At 39.7% G+C, this 14,454-nt stretch overlaps 1 protein-coding gene and 1 long non-coding RNA gene across 2 annotated transcripts in view; both read right to left on the bottom strand.

The window, feature by feature from the left end:
- The window catches only part of LOC309345265, a 332,679-nt gene that overhangs the window by 51,371 nt on the left and 266,854 nt on the right, over window positions 1-14,454 (bottom strand). The window lies entirely within an intron of this gene.
- Window positions 1-14,454, bottom strand: part of SPRED1 (sprouty related EVH1 domain containing 1) — a 76,087-nt gene that overhangs the window by 16,835 nt on the left and 44,798 nt on the right. The window contains exons 2-4 of the mRNA XM_081864195.1: window positions 13,740-13,914; window positions 4,916-5,084; window positions 3,253-3,302 (exon numbers count right to left, since the gene is read on the bottom strand). Of these exons, the coding sequence (XP_081720321.1) occupies window positions 3,253-3,302; window positions 4,916-5,084; window positions 13,740-13,914 (394 nt within the window). The remainder of the gene's footprint in view (window positions 1-3,252; window positions 3,303-4,915; window positions 5,085-13,739; window positions 13,915-14,454) is intronic.

Below are 14,454 nucleotides of genomic sequence, written 5' to 3'. Positions count from 1 at the left end.
GACTTTATTATCGGATAAAGAGATTAAGAGTTCCTGATTAATCCTGCTACTTTTGGTTGGAAATTCCTAATCAGTTCAGTTAAGCTAAATATTTAGAAATGAATCCAAGACATAGGATTTTCTTTGCCCTGGGCATTAACATATTTTTAACAAATTACAGAACGTCTGGGGTTTTTTTATGATAAAATGTTCTGCAGAAATCTCAGCATTCTTGGAAAAAAGCATTGATTTTTACTCTCAAATTTTCCAGGGAGATGGTTTCTGAATCTTGCCCTAGAATCAGATTTTCAATCATTAGAAAGCTCCAGTCTAAATTAGCAGACAATCGGTAACCATTAATTTTTATTTTCCCCACTGGACGATGTTCCTCTTAAGTTCTGCATAGCATGAACTCACCCTTCTAAAAGCTAAGCCAAAGCAACATTCTCTTGCTCTGTGCTCTCCACATAGGTCCGCATTTCCCAGAATCCTACTGGTTGCCCCCCCTTGCATTTGTTGCAATCTAAATTAATTTTTTTCAAGCAATGCATTCCAAACAGGGTCCCTTCAGAGCATTTTACAGATGTAGTAATAATTCCTTGCCAAAATCAATGCAAACATTGATTCTATCTTCTTAGCAATACTGTAACAACACGGCATCAATGAAACAGTCATTTTGTGATCAACCAAGATCCCAAGCTCTTTCCCCTGTTGCTGAGCCCCCGGCCGAAAACAAAAACGTCTCTTATCACTCGAAGTTCACAGCCTTCTACTTGGCAGAACTCAGTTTCATTCCATTTCCATTACTGCAGTTCTTGAGGTCACCCAGTTCTTCCTGTGGAACTTCCTCATCCTTATTCTGTATTAATAATGCCTCCCAAATTAGGATTGTCTGCTAATGTCAGGACTCTTACTTCCCTTCCCAAACACATTACATATAAATTATTAAATAAAACCAGCTGGGTAATTCCGCAGTGACCAACATAAAAATTGTAAGATTCTTTACAGAGTATTTTCTGTTTTAGCTAATATTACTTGAACTCCAAATAACACAAAACTATTTGTGAGTTAACTGGCTTGATCTTCCCTACAAAAATAATAAAGAAGCATGCCACAAGTAGTTTAAATGCTCTATTTTTGTGGTGTTTTAAAATAATGTGACCAACAAAACAATTCTTGTAATCTCAAGAATTTATCTGTAATCTGGACAATTGTTTTCTCTAAAAGTAGGGGGCGGGGAATCTCACCTGAGGCAAAATACATAAGGAGCTAATGTTTCATAGACAAGTGTGAAAACTTATGGTAATGTTTATTGGAAACTATGGAAAAATGGTTTTCAGGCAAAGGACCAGTGACCAATGTAACATGTAACAATTCATTGATAGACACCCATAAATAAATGCCTCCTAAGCAAGGCCCTGGGCCCATGACACTTCACTATGCATTCACAAGTTGCAGGTCAGCATCAAGCCCGTGTGGGAACTGTAATGACCACAGGGATTTACATTTAGCTGTGGCAACACCCTAATGATCTGTTTCTTTTCAACCCATCATTATCATCATTTGCATGAAAGACAAATGTCACCAAAGTCCCCATATTATTTTTTTTTAGAATAATGGATATCATATTGCATCACTGGGCCAACCATTATCCCCCCCCCGCCCAATTTCTCATTCTCAAGCTCAACATTAATGAAGTTGCCAACTGACACCAGTATTTCAGTTGCTGTTTTTCTGAAACTTTCTTCCAGGATATTCACATTTCTCATACGGACATCATGTCTGTGGTGTTTGTTTTTAATTATGTAAAAACAAACACACACCACAACTTGACATTTTGTGTCCATTTTCCAACCTTTAACGGGGGTTTTTCCTGCTCCCTGAGGCAAGAGACCTTCACCTTCTGAGGTGATTTTGTTCTATCTCTAGGATTGGCGCCTCCAGTCTGTGGGCCAGTGTTGGCCCACCAGGCATTTGGCCTATGAGGCTATTTTGGGCAAACTATGGCCACGCACCCTACACCTTTTCATCTTTGCTTATCAACATTTGTGAATGTTGTTAAACAGATGAAGCACACCCCATCTGATTACAGAAGGGATGGTATAGTTTATTCTCAGATAAAATATATGAGAATGTGTGATAATCTTGATGATGCAGCCTGCTGCCTATAAGTATGACACATATACTGCCTGAAAGACCCACATGTGTTGCCAAGTAATGATATGCTTTTAAAAGCAAAGACTGGCAATTTTTCCCATTTCCAGGCTTGTAACTCATCTTAATATACGGCAATTAAGTCACACACTTACGAAACAGTGATCTACTTGTGTGCAATAATCTTTGACTAAAAACAAAACAAAAAACCCACTGAAAACGCATCACAACTTTGGGGTTTTCCAACACTGCAATGAGAAAGTAATATAATCCTTATTTAGATACATTCCAGGTTAAGAACCGACCTCCAGAACGAATCAAGTTCTTAATCTGAGGTATCACTGTATATCTTTTAAAAGCGATAGACTATCACCACACACTAAGACCATTGCTGAAAAGCTTTCAATTCACTACCTTAGTTAAAGTGAAGCCTGTCTGATAATCCAAACTAGAACAAGAGTTTCCAGCTCATGTGAATGAAATCCATAAACTCTAACCCTTGACTCCCCATACGTCCACTGGATTTCACCCATGGATTTTTTGTAATCACTGTGTATTACTTGTCTACAGGAGCCTTGGGAAGAACATTGAAGGACTAATGATCTTGCTGGTGCTTCTCATGTTGTGTGACTGAACTTCAACATTGAAAATGGGTTACAGGTTTAAATCCTGATGAGGCCTGCCTGACATTAAACCCTTTAATCCGCATGCAACCAGAGGACATTTTTATAATACTACAACCTTCACAAGTATCAGTTTTGGCAATGAACATTTTTCTTCTAGAGCTCAGCCATAATTCAAATTAAGCTTCAGGCACTTTAGCACCCCTTTGCCTTAGTTATATCCACTCACTCTTTCATTAACACATCTAGGGTAAAAAAAGAAAGAAATGTCTCTCAAACGAAGCAATAGCTTATGTCTTTGAGAATTAAATATGACAAAGAAAAGTCACCCAGCCTAAACTCTATAGTTACAAGGCAAGACGGTTCACGTGGTTATCCTTCCGCAGATTTAAAGTTCAAAAAGTTTTAATGAATACAAGTAAGACCACTTTCAGCACTGAAAACTCCTGCCATCTCTTCCGATACAATTAACATAATGGAAGTTTAAAGCACTTACTGGAAAGCCATCTACAGGTACTTCAATTTCATCATGTGACGGCAGACAACCTATGGAAGAATAAGACAAACATAAAAATCTCAAGCTTCTTTCAGATGTGAGAGTTGAGGACTTAGTATGAGGCAGCTTCCTATGTTTCTCTAGCTGGACTCTCCATTTTTTCTGAGACAGCTATTCTGAGTGATAGGGGCTCTTTGGGAATCCAGGCAAAGATCTTTCCCATCACCTAAATTTTGTTATATGGGAGATGACAGGATTTGAACCTGGGACCTTCTGCATGCAAGGCATGTACACTACCAATGTCAAGTTCAAGCAAAAACAGAGAATTATGTATCAAATTTCATTCTGATAATTCAGTGCTCAAGAGAAGCATTACATTGCAGTGTGTTTAATGACTTTCCTAAGCCGTATGAAAACTGGTGTTGGATCAGACAGGGGTTTGAACTTTAAATACAGAATGGTGTCCTGAATGTGCACAGCACACTTCATTCTGATATTTCAACATTCAAGAAAGCTAGTAAAGGTAAAGGTACCCCTGCCCGTACGGGCCAGTCGTGTCCGACTCTAGGGTTGTGCGCCCATCTCACTTAAGAGGCTGGGGGCCAGCGCTGTCTGGAGACACTTCTGGGTCACGTGGCCAGCGTGACAAAGCTGCTCTGGCGAGCCAGCACCAGCGCAGCACACGGAAACGCCGTTTACCTTCCCGCTATAAAGCGGTACCTATTTATCTACTTGCACTTAGAGGTGCTTTCGAACTGCTAGGTGGGCAGGAGCTGGGACCGAAAGACGGGAGCTCACCCTGCCGCGGGGATTCGAACCACCGACCATGCAATCGGCAAGCCCTAGGCGCTGAGGTTTTAACCACAGCGCCACCCACGTCCCAAGAAAGCTAGTATGTTACAAAACAGTAAACACATTCAGACTCAAAAACAAAAGACACACGCTGCTGAACAAGGTTGCTAAACCTGAAGGCCTCACTTCACTTGGCATAATATGAACTAAACACATTTGCAAGTAAATAATCCTCTGGAAACTATTCAAAATCGCAACTCACAGCAAAGCATCATAGAAGCTGACAGAGTGCCAAGGAAGAAGGTTAGTTAACGTTATACAAGTGAAATCCAAACAATTAGATAAGTGGCCAATGCTCTATAAAAGGTAGTGAAGGTCCTTCAATGAAAGGATCTTGACTCTCTTTGGTAGCTTTGTATATGGCTTTAAAAATATTAAACACAAATTTGTGATTTGCCTTTTCTCTGGGTAAGCAGGGATTATTACCATGGCTGACCTGCACCATCGTGTTCTATCACTGCTGTAACCACTGCTCAGCCACATAGACCAGCTCTGTAGGAGCTGCATGTTGCTCTCTTGCTCAAGGCTAAAACAGGTGCTTGCCATTTAACATTAATGAATGTACATTAACACTGTACCTAAATGTACAATAGTTATGCTTCTGCTCTTCATGTTTATTTTGAATATTAATGGAGCCACCCAGACTGGGAAAAGAGAAACAACTGCCTGTAGATAACCAGTCAAATAGGCGACCGGCACAGTTTTATTAACACATATAGTATTACATCATGGGTACTACTATAATTGTTTTAAAATTATTTTAAAATTATTACTATATATTTAAAAATGCTTATGCAACAGAGATTCATACCTTGGGAAAGATCTTCTACTGCCCTACGAATGCCTCTATCAAATGCTCTTGCATCAGCAGGACTCTGAAATGTCAGGCCAAATTTTTTGTCATCTATTTTCCAGTGGTGAAAAGTTGGCGTAACCTTATTGTAAATAAGGTCCTTCTTCAACGTACATTCCAAAACCACCTGAAAAGCAGAGTTAAAGGAAAAACTTAGCATAAGGGACTTCTGTACACAACAAGGTTTTAAAAATAAAGTCTACTCTCAAATGAATCATGTCATGGACCAATTAGCTCCTCCCCAAAGCAGACAAGTTCGTGAAAAACCATTTATATATAACCTACTTGAAAGAAATTTAGTTATTGCCTTAGTTACTGGCTGTTCCCGATTCCAGGCTATAATACAGCAATACCAATGCATTTTTGTGTAAGTACACAGTGACATGGTTGGCATATAATGCTAAACCATGATTAACGTTCACCATAGTTAATAAACCACAGCTGAAGCCAAGGCACCTGGCAGATGATCACTTAAACTTCGGTTTATTACACCACAAAATAGTTAAAAGCACCAACAAGAGCAGTCAAACCTTGAGAGTGGTTCAATTTTGATTTTTGCTGATCTTACACTCACGGCTACAGCTTTTTGGTTGTGACAGCTCCTTAACTATAGTTAAGGAGGAAGCCGGAATTCACACATAATGCCAAGATATGGTTCGAGTTAACCAAGGTTTATAAATCAACAACAACAGTTTTAGCATTATGTATGAACCAGGCCAGCTTGTAAACTTAAAACAAGTAGGTAAAAGCAACTAAATGTATGAACAGAACCCTATGAATCTACTAAATTTAGAACTTCATGTCATTGCCCAGGATTCTTATCCCAAAACAAATATAATTAAAGAATTCCTTCCAGTAGCACTTTAGAGAGCAGTTAGATTTGTTATTGGTATGAGCTTTCTCGTGCATGCACACTTTTTCAGATACACACAAATATGACAGTCTTGATGAGCCCACAGATGCATTTGTGCAGTTTATTCCAGTGTAGATATGTATGCACACACATACTTCAGTTTGTGCTTGGGTGAATCAGAGGAGATCTTTTATAATGTTACAAAGGGAAGTAACAGTTAATTACATGTAAAACACATGTAGCAAACCTAGGCTGCCTTTTATTAAAAGAAGACGAATTATGGCGAAGGGAATTTGAAGACAGCAACATGGCCACTTTTCTCTTCCACTCTGACTGGCTTCTCACAAGCTGATTTTCCCTTTACATTGGCTCCAAACACTGCCCAGGTCTTCTAAAACTTTGGACAATACAGTGGTACCTCAGGTTAAGTACTTAATTCGTTCCAGAGGTCTGTTCTTAACCTGAAGCTGTTCTTAACCTGAAGCACCACTTTAGCTAATGGGGCCTCCTGCTGCCGCCACCACACGATTTCTGTTCTCATCCTGAAGCAAAGTTCTTAACCCAAGATAATATTTCTGGGTTAGCTGAGTCTGTAACCTGAAGTGTCTGTAACCTGAAGCGTATGTAACCAGAGGTACCACTGTATTCTTGAACTGTGTAGACAACATCCTGAATCAGGAATTAGTGAAGAACTGGCCAAGGGGTTGTTGACTGTACCCAGTATCCCTTCTCCTTCAGTCTTCCTATTCAATTTCATTCAATCACATCTTGCCTTTCCTCCAATGGGTTCAAGGTGACATATATGGTTCCCCGCACTATATCCTCACCCTGTAAAAAAGGTTAGGCTGACGTATGTGTGGTATGACGTATGCCTGGCTAAAGGTCATCCAGTGCACTTCATGGTTAAATGGGGATTTGAACCATGATCTTCAATACTCAAGCAAAACACCGCACTGCTTTTTCTATCCATGCCCACCTCTCTCATCTGACTACTCTAAGTCTCCAAATGCTGTGAAAGGATCCACTTTGGAAGGAGAACGCCATGTAAAAGAAAGGGTGTGCACAATTTCTCTTTGTTCAGAAAGTCATGAATGGTGAAGTTCTTCCCATGCCTTCCTCTTTGAATTCATTTGTCTTGCTGCGGTTAAGCAAGGATACCAGACAATAAGATGCGTAACACGTAAGAGAATAAATGTCTCATTATTAAACCGGAAAGCAAAAATAAATATCATCAAGTCTGTGGCATTTGAAAATCTGAAACACTGAAGCCTGAATGTATGTTTAATTCTGCATATAAAAGAAACTCTCCATTGATGTTTACATAGCTTAAAAGAGCAGCAGACCTGTCCAGGTTAGAGTGGAAGGTAATTGTTCCAACTAGACTGGCTGGAGCCAGATCTCGGAAGGGAAGTATAATAAAGGAGGAAGTGTGCAATTATGTCAGGGGTGCTTTGTGAAAAGAAAGAAGAAGAAAACCCTTCACATTCCAACAGAGATCTAAACAAGCTGGGTAAACAAGTCCAGAAATAGTCTCTGTCACTCCAAAGTGAAATCCATATCTTGGGTGCTATCACTTTTCCAAGTACCTGACAGGCTCTTTGTCAATAACATATCAAACTAACATTCTTATTCATGAAGCTGTACCCTTTCTTTTGCCACAAGTAATCTTCAACTAAAATACAGTGATTTTACTGTGTATCATAACACCACATCTCATCCAGGCTGAGCAAGCAAACCTTTTGCCTGAATTCCGATTAAAACTCCTTCCTGGGCCTAATGCAAATGTTTTTTTGTGCCAAAGATCACACACATTTTCAGCTACAGCTATATTTTTTATGTTTTCGAGCAATCACAATGGCAAAGGCATTCTTCATAATGCAAAGCCAAATATGTCTGAAAGCTTAGCAAGTAGAATCACTCCCCAATGTGTTTTCTGAAAATCTCACTCATTTTATCACTTGCAAGAACCAGCTCATGATTCTATCTATCTATCTATCTATCTATCTATCTATCTATCTATCTATCTATCTATCTATCTTTCATCTATCTATCTATCTATCTATCTATCTATCTATCTATCTATCTATCTATCTCTATCATCTAGTGTGTATCCTGCTATCTATTTTCTCTGAAAGTAATTCGTCTCATTGCTCCTTTTGTAAAACAAAACGAAGAGAGGTTTGGGGCCATTGCTTTCTATTTAGTTTACCTTGAACCACTGGAGTTCTAGCCAATTCATTTCTCACTGCCTGAAGCCTTGGTGTGATAGAGGAAGTGCTGTTACAGAAGTCAGCCCTATTTTAGAATTGCTGGTGTCAGGTCAAAGACATCTTAAAACAAAACAAAAGCCTGATAAAGGAGAATGGATGCTCCGAGGAACAGAAAGTACCGTGAATCAGTACTGTTGAGGAAGATTCTGAGAGGAATGTTCTCTAAAAAGAACTAATGAAGTTCTTTCCTTAGCAAAATTCATAAGCTACTAGATCATTTCAGATATGAACTACAATACATTGCCATTATGAAATTTGATTGTAAGTAATGTTTGAAGGGTGGTAAAATTATGCTTTATCCATTAATTCAACCTAATGGGCTATGAATTTAAGACATTTGGTTCATTTTCCAACAGGGGAATTCCAACTGCTCAAAGGTTAATTGGATTTTTTTCTCAATTTTCCAGGAATTTGCTCAATCATGAAGACTTGCTTTCCCTTTCTATCCACCCACCCTTAATCACCTCATCAAATGGTATGGCATAGGAAGGGAAGCTTGAGAAATCTCCAGTCAGTCAAAGTCATGACATCCTAGCTGCCGTGCTGCTTGGTGGTATCACTTCATGTACAGGAAGGGGCTGACAAATAAAACACCCATTCCTTGAAGCATTCCTATTGTTCTATTTTATTTTAAGAATAAGTTTCAACTTGTGTGATGTTAGCTCTGTTTTACGCCACTTACATCCCACTATTTCATGATAAAATTAAACTCATGGCAGCTTATTTTATATATGTATATGTATGTGTGTGTGTGTGTGTGTGTGTGTACATAAAATGTGTATGTATATGTATGTTATATACATACATATAGTTATATACATATATATGTAAATGTAATTATATATATTAAATTTTAACTTTTTAAAAAAATAAGCACATTTAAGAAACCAACTAGCACTTTAAATCACCATGATAAAAAACACACAGTAACAGCAGCAGGCTAAAAAAACACATTAAACAACTCATTGGAAAAAATGTCCAACAGAATAAAACAGGTTCTTAAGAGAAAGTTTAAGGCAGGCTTGGTCAATTTGTCCTGCAAGGTTATTCCATAGTTCAGATGCCAGTACTGCAAAGGCTCTTCTCTCTCGTCCTTTCTCTTGGCACTTTGGTTGGCAAAGGGACTATAAGGAAAGTCTCAGAAACTCAGCACTGACCATGAGCAGGTTGATACTTTCAAAATGTTTCTTAGGCTGCTGCTCTGTTACTGTCACGTGTTCTTATTTGTTTTAAAAGTATTTTGACTTATTATTGGTTTGTATTGAACTGCATTAATTGTTAGATGAGTTTTTTGGTTTTACTTTACTATGGCTTGGGTTTTTATTTTAAACTGTAATTATATGCTCAAATTGTTAGAAGTGTAATTTGTGTTGTTTTCCAATGTTTTGCTATCGCTGTGGGTTGCTTTAAGGTGAACTTCGTTGCTGGAATATCAGCATACAAAATATTAATTTAAATCAAAACTTTTGCAAGCATATCTGAGTCGGAAGGACCCTGGCTTAATGGTGGAGCTTAAGATTTGCATGCAAAAAGTCCCAGGTTCAATCTAGGTTTACTGGCTGAAATCCTAGAAAGCCAGTCAGTATGGACAATACTAAGCTTCCTATGTTCACTCTTGGTTGTTGAAAAGAGGGACTGATATGTTCTAAACCAAGCTTTGTGAATCTGATGCCCCCTGTATGTTCTGGGTTATAACTCCCAAAACATGCAGAGGGGAACCAGGTTAACAAAAGCTACTTTAAATAAACCAAGAGAGTGTGTGATCCACCCATACTGCATGACTTGACTACTCAGGGCAGCGTGGATAGCGCTGCAGCAGATGACACGAATTTAGTTTTTCATCTAAACCAGGCATGGCCAAACTTGGCCCTCCAGCTGTTTTGGGACTACAACTCCCATCATCCCTAGCTAACAGGACCAGTGGCCGGGGATGATGGGAATTGTAGTCCCCAAACAGCTGGAGGGCCAAGTTTGGCCATGCCTGATCTAAACCTTAATGGGTGGTTTATGGCAGGTACAAACGGCGGAAATGCAAGAGATGACAAATACAACATCTCTCCTGTTGGCCAGCTGAGCCCATGTGTCATTCCTTCCTGTTGCCATTTGCTCCATACCTTTCAGTGCTATTCTCGATTTCCTCTGGCACCCAGTCCCAGCTGCCACATTTCCTTATGATTTTGCGCATTAACACATTAACTGGGAAAGGAGCAACCATGCAGGGAAGAAAATGAACTGACCAGGCAACAAGCCTGATAGTTTGAGTTAAATGTTGGTTCTGAAACTTGTTTTAATGAGAACTCTTATACTATATATTATTTCCTAGGATCAGTGAAAACAAAGTTTCTGAAGTTCCCATGCTGTTTCTGCTGCCCTCCTGCGTCAGTCAGCAGAGACAGAATCACCTGTAGGTCTTGCACAATGCTTGCCTAGCCCCCACCACCATCAACAAGTGTCTATGCCATTGTCAAATGCTCAGCCTAAACAGCAGCAGTAGAAACAAACTTGGCCTCATGGGTAAGAGCTAGTAAATCATTGCCACAGCTCTTCTCAGATACAATAGAAGCTTCTCTTCCCAGTTCTTCCCACTTTCAACTGTTCACGTTAGGGAGCGCATTCGTTCTGTGTGTGCCCAAAATTACAAGACAGATTGGGGTGATTCAGGGAAGGTTCTCTCATGTTTCCAAGTTGGACAGCACTCCAAGATGTCATGAGTCAGAGCAGGGACTCCTAAGCTTCTGAGTAGCTCTGTGGTCTTGGATGTTCAAAAAACACATTTTGGAGAAGTGAAACCAAGATTTTTTTTGGGGGGGGGAGGGGTGTCAGGGGCAAATCTTTCGTTTTTATGGAGAGTTCTAGCTTTGTAATCACAGTGAATTATTTTCCCAGAGAACTCCAATCACATTGCTTGGGGGGGGCGGGGGGCGGGCGTCATATCTTCCCATATGTAAGTCAATGCAGAGATCTCCCTTGTAACTCCAAAATCCAGTGGGGTGGGTAAATTCTCCATGAATGACCCTTGGGGCTAAAGGGTCGCTGCTGGGAGACAACTTTAACCCTATCCTAGGATTTCCTGGGGGTTTCTGGTATCCCCACTCCCTCCTGATTCTTCTTATACTACAGCTGTCGTTCAGAAATTTGGCAGGTTTCATCCCATCAGAAGGGGTGACCAAGCCAGCAAATTGCATACACTTCTCAAAGAAAATCAAAAGGTTATGGACTTTCTTTTGTTTAAAACATCAAACTTTAAAGGTGCCCTGCACAAGTACTTCTGGGTGTATTTGTCTATAATTTGGGCAGGCTTAATCCATGCCGGATGGGCGGTTGAAAAAGAAAAGAACTTACAGCTTCTTTCAGACTCCACATTACAACAAATGGGGGCAAAAAAGAGAAACATTTTAAACAGGCCAAATTCAGTCTTAAATTGAGAGCCACATTGAAAAGTCACAGAGGAGCTCTGAAACAAATCTGGCTTGAGATACAGGTCAAATTTTGTGGCTGATGCAAGTAGGAAAAGCTGCTGGCAGAGAGAAAGAAAGAAGTGGGGAAAGGATTTGCTTGCTTTTTCGGACAATAAATAACTTAGTGTTACTACCTAGGGCTATTGTGAAATGGCAACAGGAATTTATTTGCTCAGCATATGGGTGTCAGCATCTATATAGGATGACAAATCAAGATGCAGGGTAGAAAGGGGCAGTTGAGTGGTGCCCCTTTAAAAGAGGATAATAAGCAATCAGCCAACACTTTCAAGGGAAAAAAGAAGTTTCTCTTTAAAGGGTGCTACCATATTTACTCGAACCTAATATCACCTTTTTTGGCCAAATAACGTTGTGAAAATTAAGGTGCACATTAGATTCAATGGCACGTTTACATTTGCCAGCAAATACTTTTTTGGTTTCAAGGTTCTGAAAATCAAGGTGCGCATTAGATTTGATGGCACACTAGACTCGAGTGAATATGGTATATCCTTGACTATCACCCTACAGCATCTGATAATATGCTTAATCCGCCCCCGCCCCCAGTCTCATATTCTAGCCAATACCACTGTTTCGCCTGTACTAACCAGTTATTTCTGTTCCTACATTAAGGTCTGCCACAAAAAAAATAGAAATCTATCTGTATCTATCTGGAACACGTTGCTTCATGTCATTGGACATGTCATCTCTGAAGATACTCATTCAAAAATCTAAGAATAATTTTCAGCACTACAAATAAAACACGACCAAAACCACATTCATGAAAAGATTTACATCACATATCAGCAGCTCAGCTGGTAGCATGAACACAGGAAATGGTCTCACAGGATAGCAAGGCATATTGAAAGAAAGCCTTATGATTCGTTTAAATGACGGAAACATTATTTAGGGCACAAATTATTCATTATTAATTGAATTTGTGTACTGCCCTTCAACTGTAGATCTCAGGGCTATTCACAACATAAAAATACAAGATAAAAAACACAAAATGCATAATAACAACAAGAATACCCCCCAAATAAATAAATATACCCCCCAAATAAATATTTATTTCTTTGGATTGCCGTGTGCTGGGTGGTGGTCTGCTGGGTGGAGAGCAGCCTTTATGGAAGTGGCTCCTGCAAGGCTGGCGTTAACATTTAAGGGACCAAACCGCAGGGGCAGGGATTGGCTATGGAGATATTTTAGAGGAGGGATGATGAATGGCTTGAACTTATGTGGCTGCCCTTGTGGATGGGTCCTGCATATATAATCCTAGCTTTGAGGGAGCCAATCTTGGAAGAGACATCATTTAGGTTTCAGATAACACTTAAAGGGCTCCTGGTTTCCAGCGATTCTGTGGGTAGTTGTATCAAACACGCATAAGCAATTCTGGATAAAACACAAAGTTCTTGTCCTGTTTGCAGAAGCACTTCTGATCCAAATGAGGCATCCACTGATGTAAGAAAAAGGAAGGCAATTTTGGGCAGTTTCCCTGCAGCCTCTGCACCACCTTCCATGTTGCACGGAAAGGTCCCTGAACTATTATTGGGAACAGATTTGGGTTGCAGGGTGCTGCAATGGGAAAGTGGAATTGGCAAAAAGTTCCCACACCTGTCCAATGCTTCTTCTGTTCTGGCACAAACTTTTGCTTTTAACTTGTTTTTAATTTTTTACGATTTTACTGTATGGTTTTATAGTTTTGCATTGTTGTAAACTGCTGTGATATATTGCTATGAGCAGCATATAAATATTTTTATAAATAAATAAATAAAACTCTGTTTCCACATAAAATTAATGTCATATTTATGCATTCTATCCCACCATTTATTGTTCTTTAACGTGATTAGTTTTAAGTTTTCCAAAATGACTGAAGCCCAGTTTGAAGTGGTCTAGTTTTAAAAATAGAACTTGGTGTAAGTATTCTAGACTACATTCCTATTCTTATTGTTTGTTTTACAGTTTTACTGTGATTTTTATAGCCTAGTGTGAAATATTATTTGGGTTATGAAATGAGAGGCAATTTAAAAAAATTAAAATAAACACTCTCCTCTGTCTCAGACATTTGCTTGTTTTTGTTATTTTTGTCAAATAACAAAATGAAACTATTATCATAAAAGTACCTTACTCCCATATTGTCCAGATTAGAAAGACACACAGAAATATGAATGTTCATAATGGCACAAGAAAGAAATAGTTGTCTTTACCGTTTTATCCCTGAGACGCTCCCCATGTATAAGAAAATCAGCACAGCCATTTTCTTCCTGGTGAATGACTTTGAAAACGGTGACATAGCTTAGACCACCCCCTCCAAGTGGTAACCATCCACCGCTTGAGTCATCACGGGTCATCACCACAGCTCGCACACGGGCATAACTATTACTGAAAGAGAGAGGTGAGAAAAAGCAGTTAGCTTCTCTATTTAGTTGAATGTGATTTAAACTAAGTCAGTTCACAGCACAGTCATTTGCACTTGTCAGGGAATGGTCTGAAGCCGAGGACTGGGGGACGCATTCTATGGCAAACCAGCTTCTCTCTGATGGAGAGCTGGAGGGGGAAGAGTCACAGAGAGAGACACAGAAGCTGAACAGCTTAGGGAGGAGTTACCCAATTATGAGATAGTAACAAGGGAGCCAGAAGGGAGGGGGCAGCTAGTCAAGACGTCACTTGAGAGTGTGGGGGACCCCCCTCCCCACGAACTCGGAGGTCTGAACGTACATATGAGCAAAGGAGTCAGAGGGAGGGAGGAACTTCCCGTTGGTGCCTAAAATGCTGTGGAAGTTGGAAGGAGGATTTAGAGTAGCCAACTGGCCTCCCTGCGGAGAGCTGTGTATTTGTGCTTGCAGCATGATGCTGTAATAAAAGGACTATATCAACTGCGCGTTAATTCTTATCTGTGATGTTACTGAAAGAGGGCTCTCC

The sequence above is a fragment of the Podarcis erhardii genome (genome assembly GCF_964252035.2).
Source record: "Podarcis erhardii genome assembly, chromosome: 1".
Lineage (NCBI taxonomy): Eukaryota > Metazoa > Chordata > Lepidosauria > Squamata > Lacertidae > Podarcis > Podarcis erhardii.
This window is presented reverse-complemented; position numbering and strand designations above follow the sequence as displayed.